A 15,173-nucleotide genomic window follows, 5' to 3' on the forward strand; every position below is an offset into this window, starting at 1 on the left:
AGTCGGCCAAGAGACGGGAACCAGAGGTGCAGGCACCGTTCTTAACATTTTTTCAGCGTTCACACAAACATCACATTCTCTGACAACTCTATCCACCATTTTATCTAATCCCGGCCACCAAAAACACGTGCGTACCAAGCGTTTCATGGATGACATGCCCGGGTGCCCCTCATGAGCTATAGTCAAAATGGTCTGCAACAAACCTCTGGGAGGAATGCACTTCCCTTTCTTGAATAGCATCTCATTTTCCACTTCCAGTTCACCTCTAACCTTAGCAAACGGTTCTAATTCCGCTGCAACCTTACATTTAACTGGCCAACCATCTCTCACATACCCCTTTACCTCCTGTATTACATCATCATTTTTCTCACAATCCTTCCAAACTTCTTCTTTGATGCGCCCAAACTCATCAGTCATGTATCCTGACACAGTGGAAATTACTTCATTCTCCAACAGCTCATGAAATGCATTATCTTCTTTTGCCTCATTCTGTGGAAGTCTAGACAAACAATCTGCCACCACATTACTCTTCCCCGGTACATATTCCACTTTGAAACAATACTCTTGCAATTTTGACACAAGTCTGGCAATACGAGCCGTGGCATTCCAACCCCCACCTGGAGAAAGAATTCCCACTAAGGGTTTATGATCAGTTTGCAGAATAAAATTTGTACCCCAGATATAATCTCTAAAATGTTCAACAGCCCAGATGCATGCCAACAACTCCTTCTCAATCACAGCATATTTTCTCTCCGCATCATTGAACGTACGTGAAGCAAACGAGACATTCCACCTGTCCTTACCACATCTTTGAGATAACACACCTCCAATTCCATACATGCTTGCATCGACCGTCACCACACATTGTGCTCCCACACTGAAAGGTCTCAGAGTGGGAGCTTCCACAATTTCCCTTTTTATTCTCTCAAAAGCTTCATTTTGCTTTTCCGACCACTTGTACTGGACACCTTTCCTTGTAAGTTCCCTCAAAGGTTCAATTTTTGTGGTGAAATTTTCAATAAATTTACTATAGTACTCACATAATCCAGTAAAAGATAGTAGTTTCTCCCTATTATCAGGAGCAGGAGCCTTCATAATAGCATCCACCAAAGACTGTTTTGGAACTACACCATCACCCGATATGGTATGACCCAAATATTCCACAGATTTGGCAAAAAATGTACACTTTTTTACCTTTAGAGTCAGTCCATTTTTCTTCAAAACATTACATACATTTACCACATGTTCCTTATGATCTTTTTCATTTCTGGAAAATATTAATATGTCATCTTGAAAACACTTGACATATTTATCCATGTCTTTGAACAAGTGGAACATTGCTCTCTGAAAAACTGATGCTGCAGAGGCTAAGCCAAATGGCATCCTCTTGAATTGAAACAAACCCTGTGGGGTGATAAATGCTGTAAGATGTCTAGAATCCTCAGTCAACTCTATCTGATGATATGCTGATCTTAAATCCAAAGTGGTGAAAATGTTCGCTCCTTCCAGCAGGCTAATCACCTCGTTGATCTTAGGCAGTGGGTGACAATTCACAATAATATTCGCATTGACAGCCCTCAAATCCACACATAACCTCAAAGATTTGTCAGGTTTACGGTTCAACACAATTGGAGATACCCATTCAGAGGATTCAATTTCTTCTATAACATTGTTATCTATCATCTCTGATAATATGTGTTTTAACTCTTCTCTTACACTTATGGGCACATTCCGGAGTTTTTGTACAACAGGTTTAGCATTATTCTTAACCTTTATCTTGTGGCTGTAATTCTCTAATTTACCTAACTCTTTGGCGAATACTTGTGGAAACTTGTCAATAATCCATTCCTTGTTCTCCCCGCTTCCTACTGCCAAGACCTGTTCCTTACTCCTAGGGTTCAAAATGATGTTCAATTTACCCTGATCCTTCCAACCTAAAACATTCACTCCTTTTGCCGCCACATACAACTTAATGTTAGCTCTCCTTTCTTTAAACACGATTTCCGTCTCAACAAACCCCATCACATCAATAGTTGTACCTTCAAAACTCTCAGCCACAATGTCAGATTCATTTAAATCAGTCATGTCCCAAATTCCTTCAAACATTCGTTCAAAATAGTCCTGAACAATAATCGTCCACGGCGATCCTGAATCTGCCATAAGTACCAACTTTTTTCCTTCCACTAGCACCTCACACATAGGTCTTTTTGATCCATCACCTTCACCACTCTTCAGTGACAACACCGTGCCACTTTGTATATCACCTCCATCCACCTCACATTTTCTAATATTCACACACGCCATTTTCCCTCTCGACATGTTAATAACTTTTTTTAAATCTCTGCATACCCTAGCAAAATGCCCCACTCTACCACATTTCTTACACTCCTTGCCAATAGCAGGACACTGAGATGATGATGCTAAATGACTTAAACTACCACACCGAAAACAAGCATATTTATCCGACTTGTCATACCTTTCTTTTTTTCCTACCACACTGTTACTGGCATTTACATAACTATTAGTGTTCCCTCTCACAGCGCCCACCACATCCAATTCTGTATTACTAGCCTTGTCTGACTCTTGTATTGTTTTTATCCATTTATCTGACTGCTCCAAGGCTTTAGCAGTTGCAATGACATCTTGTAACTTAGGATCCCCCATAACCCACAAATGTTCCTGAATTTTCCTGCTTTTTACGTGCACAATAATTTGATCTCTGATCATTTCATCAGTCATTGCTCCAAAATTACAATGTACAGATAAACCACGCAGTGCCGTCAAAAAATCATCAAAAGTTTCTTCAGGATGCTGTATTCTCGTGTAAAACTTGAACCTATTTAATGCTATGCTTGGTGTAGGCCTGAATCTATTTTCCAATCTCATTAATGCTTCTTTAAAAACATCCAATTCCCCATCCCCTTGTTCTGGGATAGTAACCGGTGGTAAGGTTCTAAATACCATTTGTCCTTCCGAGCCTAAACAATGTAGTAAAATATTTTTTTTTCTTTCCTTCGACATGTTTTCATCATCCATCGCTTTCATATAGGTCAAAAATTCTTCCTTCCATCTGGACCAAGGCATAGGTGGATCACCTTTTGTTTGCAAAAATTTAGCCGGTGGTTCAAATTGCATTTTAATATAATGTAATGCTGGAGAGGTTTATTATATATATATATATATATATATATATATATTTTTTTTTTTTTTTAAATTCCAACACAATTTGAACTCCAATCCACCTACTGTGTCTAGATGTGAGTCTTTCTTCGCTTTTTTTTTTTTTTTTCTTAGTGCAGTCCTTTTTCCATTATAATTGAAAACAGGAAACCGGAAGACCCTTCTCATGAAGCACTCATCTAGATTAAGCCGATGTCTTAAACTAGCAACATAAGCAAGTATGGTAAGCCACACTCGTCTTCTCGTCTTTTATAGTTTCAACGTGTGTTTATTTAGTCCCCCAACAGCGCGAGAAGAACTCCAAAGCTCGTTTATCCTGGCAACAGCGCGAGGAGAACTTCGCAGCACGGTTATTCTGAGCGTGCTATTCTGCCGTTGGAAAAATGCTGCCGCGCGGTAAAGAATGGCAGCGCGCGGCGTGTTTAAATGTTGCTGTATATCAACCACAGCAACCACCGCTATAAATTGCTCATAACCTGTACAGTAATTAATCCAGAAAAATAAATATGTATATATTCACCCTGCACGATCTGTCCGCAATCTGGTGCAGTAATAATCCATTAAGAGACAGAACAACTTCTTAAACGCGTATAGGTCCACTTTAGAGATACTGTATTCCAGGTAAAAGTATCTCCAAACTCTCGTCGCCACTGTAAAGTAGTCCAATACTTCAATAGTAAGGTAATGCCAAGTATTTACTTTAATCAGGATACAAAAGGAAACCTTCTTCTTTCTTCGGAAATCCCAGCCAGAGTTCTGTTACCAGCCTCCCCCCAACATTCCAAGATCCCTCCATTCCATTACAACGTTCTGTATCCCAAGTTATAACAGTGCGTTCTTCTGATGCATCACATTAAGCAGAGGAAGTCTCTGAATTCTCTGCTATTAAAATGTGGGTCATTGTCAATTATCAAAATCATAGGAGTGTCCCATGTCACAAAGATGCCATCTAATCTCTAAATGACTCTGTCCTCAGTGATAGACAAAAGATATTCAACTAATGAGAAGTTAGAGTATTCGTCCACAATCACCATCAGGAGATGTCCATTGCCAAGTGGACCGAAAAAGATTGCTGTCACTAGTAAGAGGTCAAGTACGTTGATTCCAGGACTGATGTGTAATAATGTCTTTTAATATCAACAGGTCACTACCTTGACTCATGGCAGTGAAAATTTGAAATAACGAAATGGCAGCTGGTGTGTTTGATTTCATAATGAAATTCACGTAGGCTTCAGCAGTCTTAGAAATGTTCATAAGCCCACACTACTACTAAACTTTCTTTTTATGGTTGTGAATTAGCACATTAAGTCTGGGACAAACCTTTATTTGAATAGGCCACAATATGTCTTTGAGAATTTGGTTGTCCTCTGTGTTGTGTTAAGGATAGCACCTACCCTGAATGTGCTAGCGTCAACAGCTTCAGTATGCAGCTTTAGATAAAAAAGTCATTTCAGTAGCATTTTCAATAGCTTGTTTAATTCTCTTAAAACCTTGCCCATGTTCATGTGACCAGTGAAATAAAGCACTTTCTTTGCCACTGTGAGTGCTCCATTGAGAGAGTTGACAAAGTCTTGTATATATCTGGAACAGTAACTGCCCATACCAAGGAATTAACTCAACATGGAAACATCTTGTGGAAGACTGGCTGTTGACAATGCTTATACCTTAGCTGGATCGGGTGTCATGCCCCTATCAGAAAAATATGGGCAAATAACTTTAGCTTTATCTTATTGAATTCACATTTCTAAATATTTAGCGTTAAACCAGCATCATCAAGTAAACGACACACTTGCCTTAAAGCTTTGTCATGTTCCTTTTGTGTAGCTCTGAAAACCAATATGCTATGGCTATAGTTAAAAGCATTTAAAATGGGTTGTATGATACATCTGATAACATCTAGAAAAATCTCTGCATCTGATGACAATCCAAAACCTGGGGCCTGATTTAGAGTTTGGCAGATGGTGATATTGCGTCACAAACATGTGGGATATCCCGTCTGCTGTATTACGTGTCCATTATATCCTATGAAAATCGTAATACAGCAGATTGGATATCTGTCATGTATTTGATGGAGTAACCTGTCTGCCAAACTCTAAATCAGGCAATGTGTCTTTTGTATTGAGACAGACCACTATGTATAGAAAAGGTTGTAATGTACCTACAATTCACCTTGAGTTCCAACTGATAATATCATTTATTTACATCAAGCAGAGAAAAGACTTTCGCACCATTCAAATCATGTCAGCAATATGAGGACCTAGATGTCGTTCTCTTTAAATTTCCTTTTTCTCTTGCCGTATATCCACGTAGACGCGTACACCTCCTTCACTGTCCTTTTAGGCACTGCCACTGTGGGAGAAACGCATGGCTCCGGACCAGTTGGACGCTCAATGATATCATGTTTAAGTAATGATTCAAGTTCCTTTTCAACAGCTTCTTGTAAATGAAATGCAATTCTTCTGTGTCTCTGAGCAACAGGTCGAACATCTTCATTGATATGCAATTGTACTATTATAGTTTTAATTTTTCTAACCCATGAAATAATGAAGAGAACTAACTTAATATTTTGTGATGAACATTCATATTGTAATTCACTGATATCAGTCCCATATCAGCAGCTGTGCGGAAACTGAGTAGACAGGTATTTGACGCTGTACCTTGAAGTACGTGAATAGGCTCTTGCACTTTTTTCTTGTGCTTCATAGTCACTACAAATGAACCCTTACTTTTCAAAGGCATTGATGCAGCCCATCTGTACACTTTTGTTTTCGATGGTGTCTGCCATGGTAGAGGAGATAGTTCATTATATTTCTCCTCAGGCATAATATTTATCGACGCACCACTGTCGATGATAAAAGGTATTGAACAACCATTTATTTTCAGTGTAATTTCGTGCCAGTGTTTGAATGACTTTGGTGTTTTCTCATGTCGACTCTTCTTACCTGCTATTTCTCTTCACAAGTGTCCAGTTCAACATGTGCACATTTCTCTGAGGTCGCATTAGCACTGCACAGTCATCTTCTTCACTTTCACTGGGTACTGATGCTGACAAACTTTTCGACAATGATTTAAATGGAGATTGACTTCAATGTTGCTGCTTGGCCTTGTGGGCACATGTTGAACGTTGCTTCTGGAATGTTCGGTTGGCCATCTTGTCTTCTCTTCGCGACACACTTTTTCCTTTGCCTTGCAAACCCTCACAACATACTTCTCTTTACCATAGCCTTTGCATATCTGTCCAATAGAGGGACATTTACCTGTGTGTGGAAACGACAGTCCACATCTGAAAAATGACTTCTTATTCCATGGAGATACTGTGTTCTTCAGCTTTGTGTTTCTACTTACTTTTCATGTTAATGACCGACTTACTTTGGGCACCTCTGGCCTCCATGTCAGAAGCTTGTCGATCAGCATGCTCTTCAGCTCTGGCAGCCAGGAGAACTTGCTCTAGACTAAGTTTCTCTCAGCATTTTTCGTCTGAATTAATCTGTCAGGCATCGGTCAATAACTCTGAGACGCACTGTGTCTTCATCAATAAATTAATCGAATATGCAGTGTTTTATGAGCATATCCAGTCTCTCAACAAATTAATCTATGGTTTCACCAAATCTTTGTCGTTCTTGACTGTAATGTACATTCATCAGTGTATTGAACTTGAGAGTCAAGGCTTCTTTAATTTCACAGTACGTAACTTCATCAGCTTGCTGCATTTTCTGTATGACTTTCTTTAACACTATCACCAGCAAGATTATTCAGGTACTTGATAATATTGTTGTTATCTGTTTCTTCTTGCACATCAATTAACTCATTAAATGTCTCTATCCAAGCAGTCCATCTAATGCCAATATTCTGCTTTATGGTGGTATCGAAAGGTGGTGGTGGTTTCAGGATTGTGGCAGCATTGTAACTGTTTACGGGACAGTGAGACTGGAGTTTTTCCCAACTCCCTTTGCCGAAATCAGGATCTGTTCCATTTATGCCCATACCCTCGCTCTGCGATGTTCCGACCTCGGGGTCATCTTTTATGATCTCCATTGGCAGAATGCCATTCTGCTGGACCTCTCGTCACTGCAGGTATGGGCAATTCTGTAAGCACACCCCCAGGCACTTCTCTTGGAGTCAATTTTGGTAGCAGTATGACTCTTTATTCAGTTCAGGTAAGCAGATGATCCTTTCATGCACCTCAGTGGTCGTGTTTTCAGTGTTTCTTTTTTGCCCTTTTAATTCTTGGTAGATGTCTGCCTTGCAGCGATTCTGATCGCAGCGTTATTGCATAGTCTTCCGTTGCTAGTTGCAGCACTTTCAAAACATGATTGTATCTGCCTACAGCAGTAGACCTCCGTATACTGTATAGCTCTGTATTGTGTAATAGCGCAGTAACTTTCTGTATGGCCTTGTTCATAGTTTCTTGACCAGTGACATGTCAACTTCTCAGTAAAGCTTTCTTTATCTTCAAATACTTTACATCAGCGGAAGTTGAGTGATGATTCCACATGCGCCAACCATTGATTCTGCACTTCAGCAAAGGCACACGCAGTTTGCTTGGACCACGGCAAACTGTCCGGGAGAGCACTGTCGATCTTTGGGTTACTTCTTCCCTATCTTGTCACCAGTTGTAACGTCCTCCCCATCTTGGTTACCCGCCAATGAATACGCCACACACGGAGCTATGTATTACATGTCTTTATTCTTTAGCATGTAACTGTGAACTCAAAATTCTAAGCCTGCAGTCACTTCACTGCATTGTAACACTTAACACCATTCTTCTGCAGAGTCTTTCAGGATCCAAAAAGGTTCCATCATACAAGACACAACAGTAGGGTAATTTTTCAACTCTAGAGGAAATGATGGATATTATAGGTATGAATAAAAGATGTTTAAACACAGAGAGAACATAACCGGATGGAAAGGAGACAGTGGTAAGTGCGCATGGGAACGCAGATGGGAAGAACCACAAAGAGAGCATGGGAGGGCAAGGGTGGAAATAGAATGGAAAATAAACAATTGGAAAAGACAAGAGCGTAGAAAGGAGATGAATGTAATAACACCAGAACAGCAACAGTATTAGCAATAAACATTGGGAAGAGTGGATGGCAAGAGCATTGGGAAGAGAGTGTGGGAAGGACTTCAACAAGAGCACAGAATAGATAGTGTAGCATGTGTTTGTGAAGCAAAGACAAAATTAGGAACATACGGAAATATACCATAGGGGAGAATAGGGAATATATGATGTGAAGAAACATGAAGAATATATTAATCATGTCAAGTAGGACTTATGTGAGCATTTTGTGGAAGAGCATTAAGCGGAGACTGGTGAAACTCATGGGAACAAGATCAACAAAATACCTTTGGAACAATAAAGGCAAAAAAACAAAAAAGTAAAACATTGAAAGACACTGTATGATAGCCAATAGGTAGATTGGTAAGAGGTGACTAACAAGGTAAATGGCCAGATTAGTGGAAGAGCTGGTCAGCTACTCAAAACAAAAAGCAACATTTGGTATGGAGGTGGGCAAATGTTAGCTCTTACCTTGATTGTTGGTCTTGGTAATGTCCTGCAGGCTTGGTGATTTCAAGGTTGTTAATTTGGGGGCTCATTCTCCTGATTTGGTTGGTATGGTACAACAACATTGGAATATATAACTCCACTAGGGCTCTGAATATGAATTTTAAATTACATTTATGAATTGTGTACTTTTATTCTTTTTTCAGTGTCCTCCCAACCTTCACAAACTAGACGGCTACCTCTGTGAAAATGAACAGGTGAGGGTCTGATGCAGTGCTTGCAGACAACAGCTGACTGGTATGTTCAGTGTGAGTCAAAGCCTGTCGAGACTGCAAAGACAATACTAAAACTCCAGAAGGAAGAAGCAGATGGGCATCAGTACGAGGGAAGGTTGAAGAGAGGGCTGAGCTTAAGTAGGCTGCCTCTGCAGGACAAGAATGAGACACACAGAGTGGGAGACAGGCAGACAGATCTCTGTAAAAGGGCAAGCCCAGATAGAGAAAGGGTTGGAATTGTGAGACTTGTGTGAAGGGAGTTGGGGCAATGATATCAGCATAGAGAAACCATTTCTCGGAGGAAAAAAAAAAGAAAATCAGTATGGAATCAGTATGAAATATGCAGAGTGTGTTAGGGTTAGGAGTTGCAAAGTCAGGAATTGCAAGGTATATCGATAAAGCCTGGGCCAGATACCATGAAACATTAAGAGAAGTTGGGGACTATTACATAAGCAGCAGAAAAAAAATCTGTGGTCGTGAGTCATGCAGAAAGAAGTTTTAGGGAATGAGGTACGGACAGAGAGAAGTGTTAGAACCCGAAAGATGCTTTAATAGAATGTGTCTAGGTACATGTGTTGGACATAGAAAGGGCTGCTACAGTACGATACATAGAGTAAAAGGGTTGAATATCTCATCAGGCATGTATAAAGTAGTAAATGTCACAGACATGATACATGCAGCTAGAAAGGTTTAGGGTCCACAACGTATGCAGATTAAGGAATGGTTTAAAGGCATGAGGCACTCAGAGAGAAAGACATGATTGCTGGAGGAATACATCCATAGGGAAGACGAACTGATTCAATCCTTTTCAGTTTAGTGAGGTCCGATGTCAGCACTGATTTCCTTTTTTTTTTATCCTTAGGGCCGGTGTTATGGAGGCCGCTGTAAAACTAGGGACCGGCAGTGCAATACGCTGTGGGGACACAGTAAGTGCCTTTGGGGACCTTTGTATTGCCTTCATAGCAGTTAAAAGTTATAATCTTCTGTCCGTTTTGTTCACTTGCCTGCTGTGCTCAGCCTACAGTATGATGCCATAGAATGTGTGTGCTACTAGTGTGGTTGCATTCACAGCATAGAGTGTGGGCTGAAGCGGATGGATGCCGCTCCTGGAGGGGTGCTAAACAACCTGTCATCCTCAATAATTTAGTACTTTTTCCCCAATATTTTCTGGGTTTGACTCCTGCCTAATCAGAAAACTAACTTCTGGTTGTAACACTATCACTATTACCTGGTATTGGAGTTAGCACACTTTAAAGCTTAGGTTCACACACAGTTAAAAAATTACATTTGAGAAGAAACGCTGCTGTTGTGAGTTGTTTAAAATGGATCACCTAATTCCATGCCATAATATTTAAACAGCATTGTGCGGTGTGCTTTGAGCATGGAGCAGAATTAGATATAGATAGACCATGCAGGTGGGCCTGCTGCATGTGAGTTATGATCACATCCCCATCCTAAACGTAGCCTTGCTGACACATTTTCAACAGGCTTATGCTGCAAACCAATTGCCAGTGAATAACTGTTTTCTTCTTGTGCACACCTGATTCTTTTATAGTTTTTAGGTTAGGAGTTACAGCATTTCCACGTTGACAGTCCTTACTGCCTTCTTAGCTAATATGAGGTTGTACAACACAATTTGGCTTCCCTTTAATACGGAAGCTTGGGCAGTGCAAAGTAGACTCCTTGTAAGAGGAGAGGCAATTCAATTCAAACCCAGAGGTGTTTCGCTGATATGTTTATTGTTGGATTTGCTGCATGTGTAAATATTGTAGGATCCCTAAAGAACACCCTTGATACTTACAATTCAGATGGGACAGGAAAACGGGTAAGAAGACAGAGAATCAGTAGTACTGTAAAGGAGGATGGTGAAGAGTTACTAGGGTACTGATAGGTGAAGATGTAACATGTTGTGGGTGGGATAGAGATAATAGGAGAATAAGTGGGCATCATCTTTGATGAAGTGCTGCAGGATTTGAGTATTCATGTGAGAGCAACAAAGATTCAGTATTCTGGTCTCCAGGTGAGAGGATGCATTGTAGAAACATTTTAGAACTCTGGGAAGCTTTTATAGCCTTTCTGCTCATAACTGCCAACAAACCTAGCTATAGTTAGACTTATTTTAATGCTAATGGATTTGTAGAGCGCATGAATGCCAAGGGGCATAATGCTTAGTATTACAGACTTATAGCAGAGGGTGGGAGGAGAGACCTAAACCAATGCAGAGAAGAGCAAGGTCTTTAGTTGCTTCCTAAAGGAAAGTAGATTAAACTGAGTTCGAATGTCATCAGGTAGAATATTTCACCATTTAGTGGGAGCATGATAGAAACCCCTTCCTCCCCAAAGTGTTTTATTAACTCTGGGAACGCCCACATGTCTGGCAGTACTAGATCATAAGGTACGGCTAGGAGTGTACCATTTACAGATGTTATGGAGAAAAATTAGATCTGCCTGATACAAGGGTTTGTAGACTCAGCACAGGGTCTTAAATTTGATTTGTGCAAAAAGAACAAAATGCTGAACAATGTCAAACATTCACCCCCAATACAGAGATCTGGGCCTAAATACATTGTTTTTTTGCTACTCATGCAATTCTAGTTTGGACCCAGCGATAAAGAAATCAGTCTTGACCCTGCTCTCCATGATTTGCATGTAGCTGGGTCCACACTGGTGTGGCGTGGTGGGCAAAAAAACCGATGGATTAAACCCAGATCTTTGTGACTGGGGGTGAATGTTTACATTGTTCAGTATTCCGTCCATCATCTGTTCTTTTTGCTTTTGTCATCCTAAGTGGGAAGGATATGCCGTGACGTGGGTCTCATGCTCACTGGGCCACTGGATTCAAGCTAGCCTGGCTGATGAGGGGTGATGCCACAAAACTGGCCCCCGGATGCTTATTTATGGTCCAGGGAGGTCCTGGCTTGGCAGTTCGAGCTGGGCTGTTCCCATGGGGAGCAGGGTCAAGACTGATTTGCATATGGCTGGGCCCAAACTGGGGTGGAGTGGTGTGCAAAAAAACAATGGATTTAACCCAGCTCTTTGTGAGTGAGGGGTAAATGTTTGCATTGCTCAGCATTCCATCGATCATCTCTTCTTTTTGCTTAAATTGATTCGGGCTCTGATATCAGACCAGTGCAATTCTCTAATTGCTTGATACCCTGAGCAACGTTTTGGAAGGTTCAGTAGACTCCGAGCTGCTGCATTCTGAAGGATCTGGAGTTTATTTAGAAGGCGGGTCAGAGAGCCAACATAAAGGGCATTGCAATAGTCCAATTTTGATATAACTAGTGCAGTGACAACACTTTTTCTCAAATCAAAATAAAAGGGAGGATTTTGTAAATATTTGTAGGGTCAGGAAACAGGAGGAGGTGACATTGTTGGTTTGATCTCTGAAAGTAACTTCAGAGTTAAACATGACCCCCAGGTGTCTTGCTTTCTGAACTGGCGCTGGCAGAGGTGCTAAATCCACCGGCCACTGACCTTAGGAAGAAATTTCGGATGTGTCCGTAAGCCTACCTTGGAAGAATGAAATATTGTGTAAAGTTCATGAGCACAGAGGGCCTGGATTTCGCTGACCCTTCATGCTGAAGTGATTGCTACTAGAAAGGCTGTCTTCCAAGTGAGGTGCTGGAGGGATGCCTTGTGTATGGGTTCAAATGGGGCCTGCATTAAACGAGAAAGGACCACATTCAGTTCCCATGGTGGTGAAGGGCGTCTAATTGGGGGAAAGGCCTTCTTTAACCCTTCTAGAAAATCTTTGATCACTGGGATTCTGAAGAAAGAGATCTGTACCATGTCTTTCTATAAGCAGTTAATGCTGCTAAATGCACTTTAATGGAGGAAAGCTGGAGGCCCAATCGTGCTAGATACAACAAGTAAGGTAGAACAACATCTTCTTGGCAAGATGTAGGATCTATCCCTTTAGAGGAACACCAAATGCAGAATCGTTTCCACTTAAAGGAATATGCTGACCGCGTAGATGGCCTCTTCGCTTCCTTTAAAATGCCCATACAATCCTGTGGCAGTTTGAGATGACCATACTGGACTAACTCAGGAGCCATGCCGCCAAATTCAAAGATGAGAGATTGGGATGCCTCATTTGACCGCCGAACTTCATCAGGAGGTCCGGCCTGCAGGGTAGCCTGAGATGTGGTTGGAGTGATCTCTGAAGAAGGTCTGGGAACCACCACTGTCTCGGCCACTCCGGTGCAAGGAGGATCATCGTGGCTGATGTCATGGATAGTTTGAGGAGGACTGCCGGGATCAGCAGAATCGGTGGAAAAGCCTACAGAAATCTCTTGGACCAGTCTATCCACAGAGCATTGCCGTGCGACTGTGGGTGGTAAAATCTGGCGGCGAAGTCGCAGCATTTCCTGTTTTCTTCTGTGGTGAAAAGATCGATAGAAGGTGTGCCCCACAAACTGAAAATGTCTCAAGTGACGTCTTAGTTGAGCACCCACTCGTGGTTCTCTTCGAGAACTCTGCTGAGGGCATCCCCTTGACTGTTCTGAACGCCTGGCAGATGGGTAGCCACTATGTTCAATTTTCTGGCCAGGAGCAAGTGCCATATTGTCTGGGACTCCTGAGACAGGATTCTGGATCTGGCGCCTCCTTGTTTGTTCAGGTAGAACATAGTGGTGGTATTGTCCGTCTGCACCAGCAGGCTGTGTGCCGTGATTGAGGGTAGGAACGCCTTGAGAGCCAGGTGTACCGCTCGCAGCTCTAGGAGATTGATGTGGTATAACGATTCCTTCTGTGACCATCGGCCCTGAATCTGCAGGTGATCCATATGAGCTCGCCATCCTACGAGAGAGGCATCTGTCACAGTAGTCTGTGTTGGAGGCTGCGCCTGGAATGGCATCCCCTTTAGGATGTTGGATGGGCAGCACCACCAAGTTACAGATCTGAGAGCATGAGTGGAGAGGTGAAGGCGATCCTCCCAGCTCCCCGAGCACTGATCCCACTGGTCCTCCAGGCATTCCTGAAGCGGACGCATGTGGAGGCGAGCATTGGGTGTCAGGTAAATGAAGGATGCCATGGATCTGAGGAGTGAGGAGAATGTTCGCACTGTTAGGAGACTCGTTGTCTGGAGATTCCGACACTTCCGTAGAATAGATAAGCGGCGTTCCTCCAAAGGATACACTTTTGCCTGCAGTGTGTCTATGGTAGCTCCTAAGTAATGTAGCTTCTGGACTGGTACTACTGTTGACTTTTGAAAGTTCATATGAAGACCTAACCGGTACAGAAGGTCGCAGGTCAGTTGGAAATGCCGTTTCGCTTCCGCATAGGTGGACGCTTTGATCAACCAGTCGTCGAGGTACAGGTAGATGAAGATCCGTTTCCTTCGGAGGTGAGCTGCCACCACCGCCATGCACTTGGAAAAGGTCCTGGGCGCAGACTTGAGACCGAACAGCAGGACTGTGTACTGGAAGTGGTCCTGACCTACCAAAAACCTCAGGAACTTCCGATGTTTCTTTGCAATGGGGATGTGGAAGTACGCATCGTGTAGATCGACTGAGCAAAGCCAATCTCCTTGCCGAATCTGAGGGTATATCTGGTGTAAGGATAGCATCCTGAACTTCTCTTTTCGGATCCATTTGTTGGCCGTTCTGAGGTCTAAAATGGGTCTGACTTCGTTTTTGTCCTTTTTTGGGATGAGAAAGTATTTTGAGTAGATACCTTTCCCATGTTGGTTGAGGGGAACCGACTCCACTGCTCTCTCTTCGAGGAGGATGGAAACTTCCGCTTTTAGGAGATCGAGATTTGCAGTCATCAGCTTTGGCGGGATGGCCGGAGGTGGTGAAGAAAATCTGAGACAATATCCATTCTGTACAACGTCTAAGACCCAAGCGTCTGTTGTGATCTTTTGCCACTCTACCAGGCAATTGGTGACGCTTCCCCCCCACCAGAGTGGATAACGAAGTTGGGGGGAGGAAATCCTCAGGGCTTTGAGGTGGTGGGCTGTCGGCTGCTCTGAGTGGACTGATGAGTTTATCGTCCCCTCTGTGCCTTACGCTGTTGCTGGTAGGGCCGCTGGTACTGGCGAGGCCTCGTAGAGGCCCATTGAGGGGCTTGAACCCTCTGCGTGGTGTAGCGGTGATGAAAAGGACAGAAGGACCTGCGTTGTTCTTTAGGCTTGTCCAGTCCTACCGCCTTTAATGTGTCCACCTCCGCTTTCATTTGTGCCATTTTGTCGTCTGCATGTGATCCAAATA

General features: G+C 42.4%; 1 protein-coding gene across 3 annotated transcripts in view; it reads left to right on the top strand.

Annotated features, from left to right (window-relative positions):
• Positions 1 to 15,173, top strand: part of ADAM11 (ADAM metallopeptidase domain 11) — a 375,674-nt gene that overhangs the window by 241,689 nt on the left and 118,812 nt on the right. For all 3 annotated transcript variants that reach the window (XM_069237932.1, XM_069237931.1, XM_069237933.1), the window contains exons 19-20: positions 8,893 to 8,943; positions 9,824 to 9,887. In XM_069237932.1, the coding sequence (XP_069094033.1) occupies positions 8,893 to 8,943; positions 9,824 to 9,887 (115 nt within the window). The remainder of the gene's footprint in view (positions 1 to 8,892; positions 8,944 to 9,823; positions 9,888 to 15,173) is intronic.

Source organism: Pleurodeles waltl, chromosome 6 (assembly GCF_031143425.1).
Source record: "Pleurodeles waltl isolate 20211129_DDA chromosome 6, aPleWal1.hap1.20221129, whole genome shotgun sequence".
Classification (NCBI taxonomy): Eukaryota; Metazoa; Chordata; class Amphibia; order Caudata; family Salamandridae; genus Pleurodeles; species Pleurodeles waltl.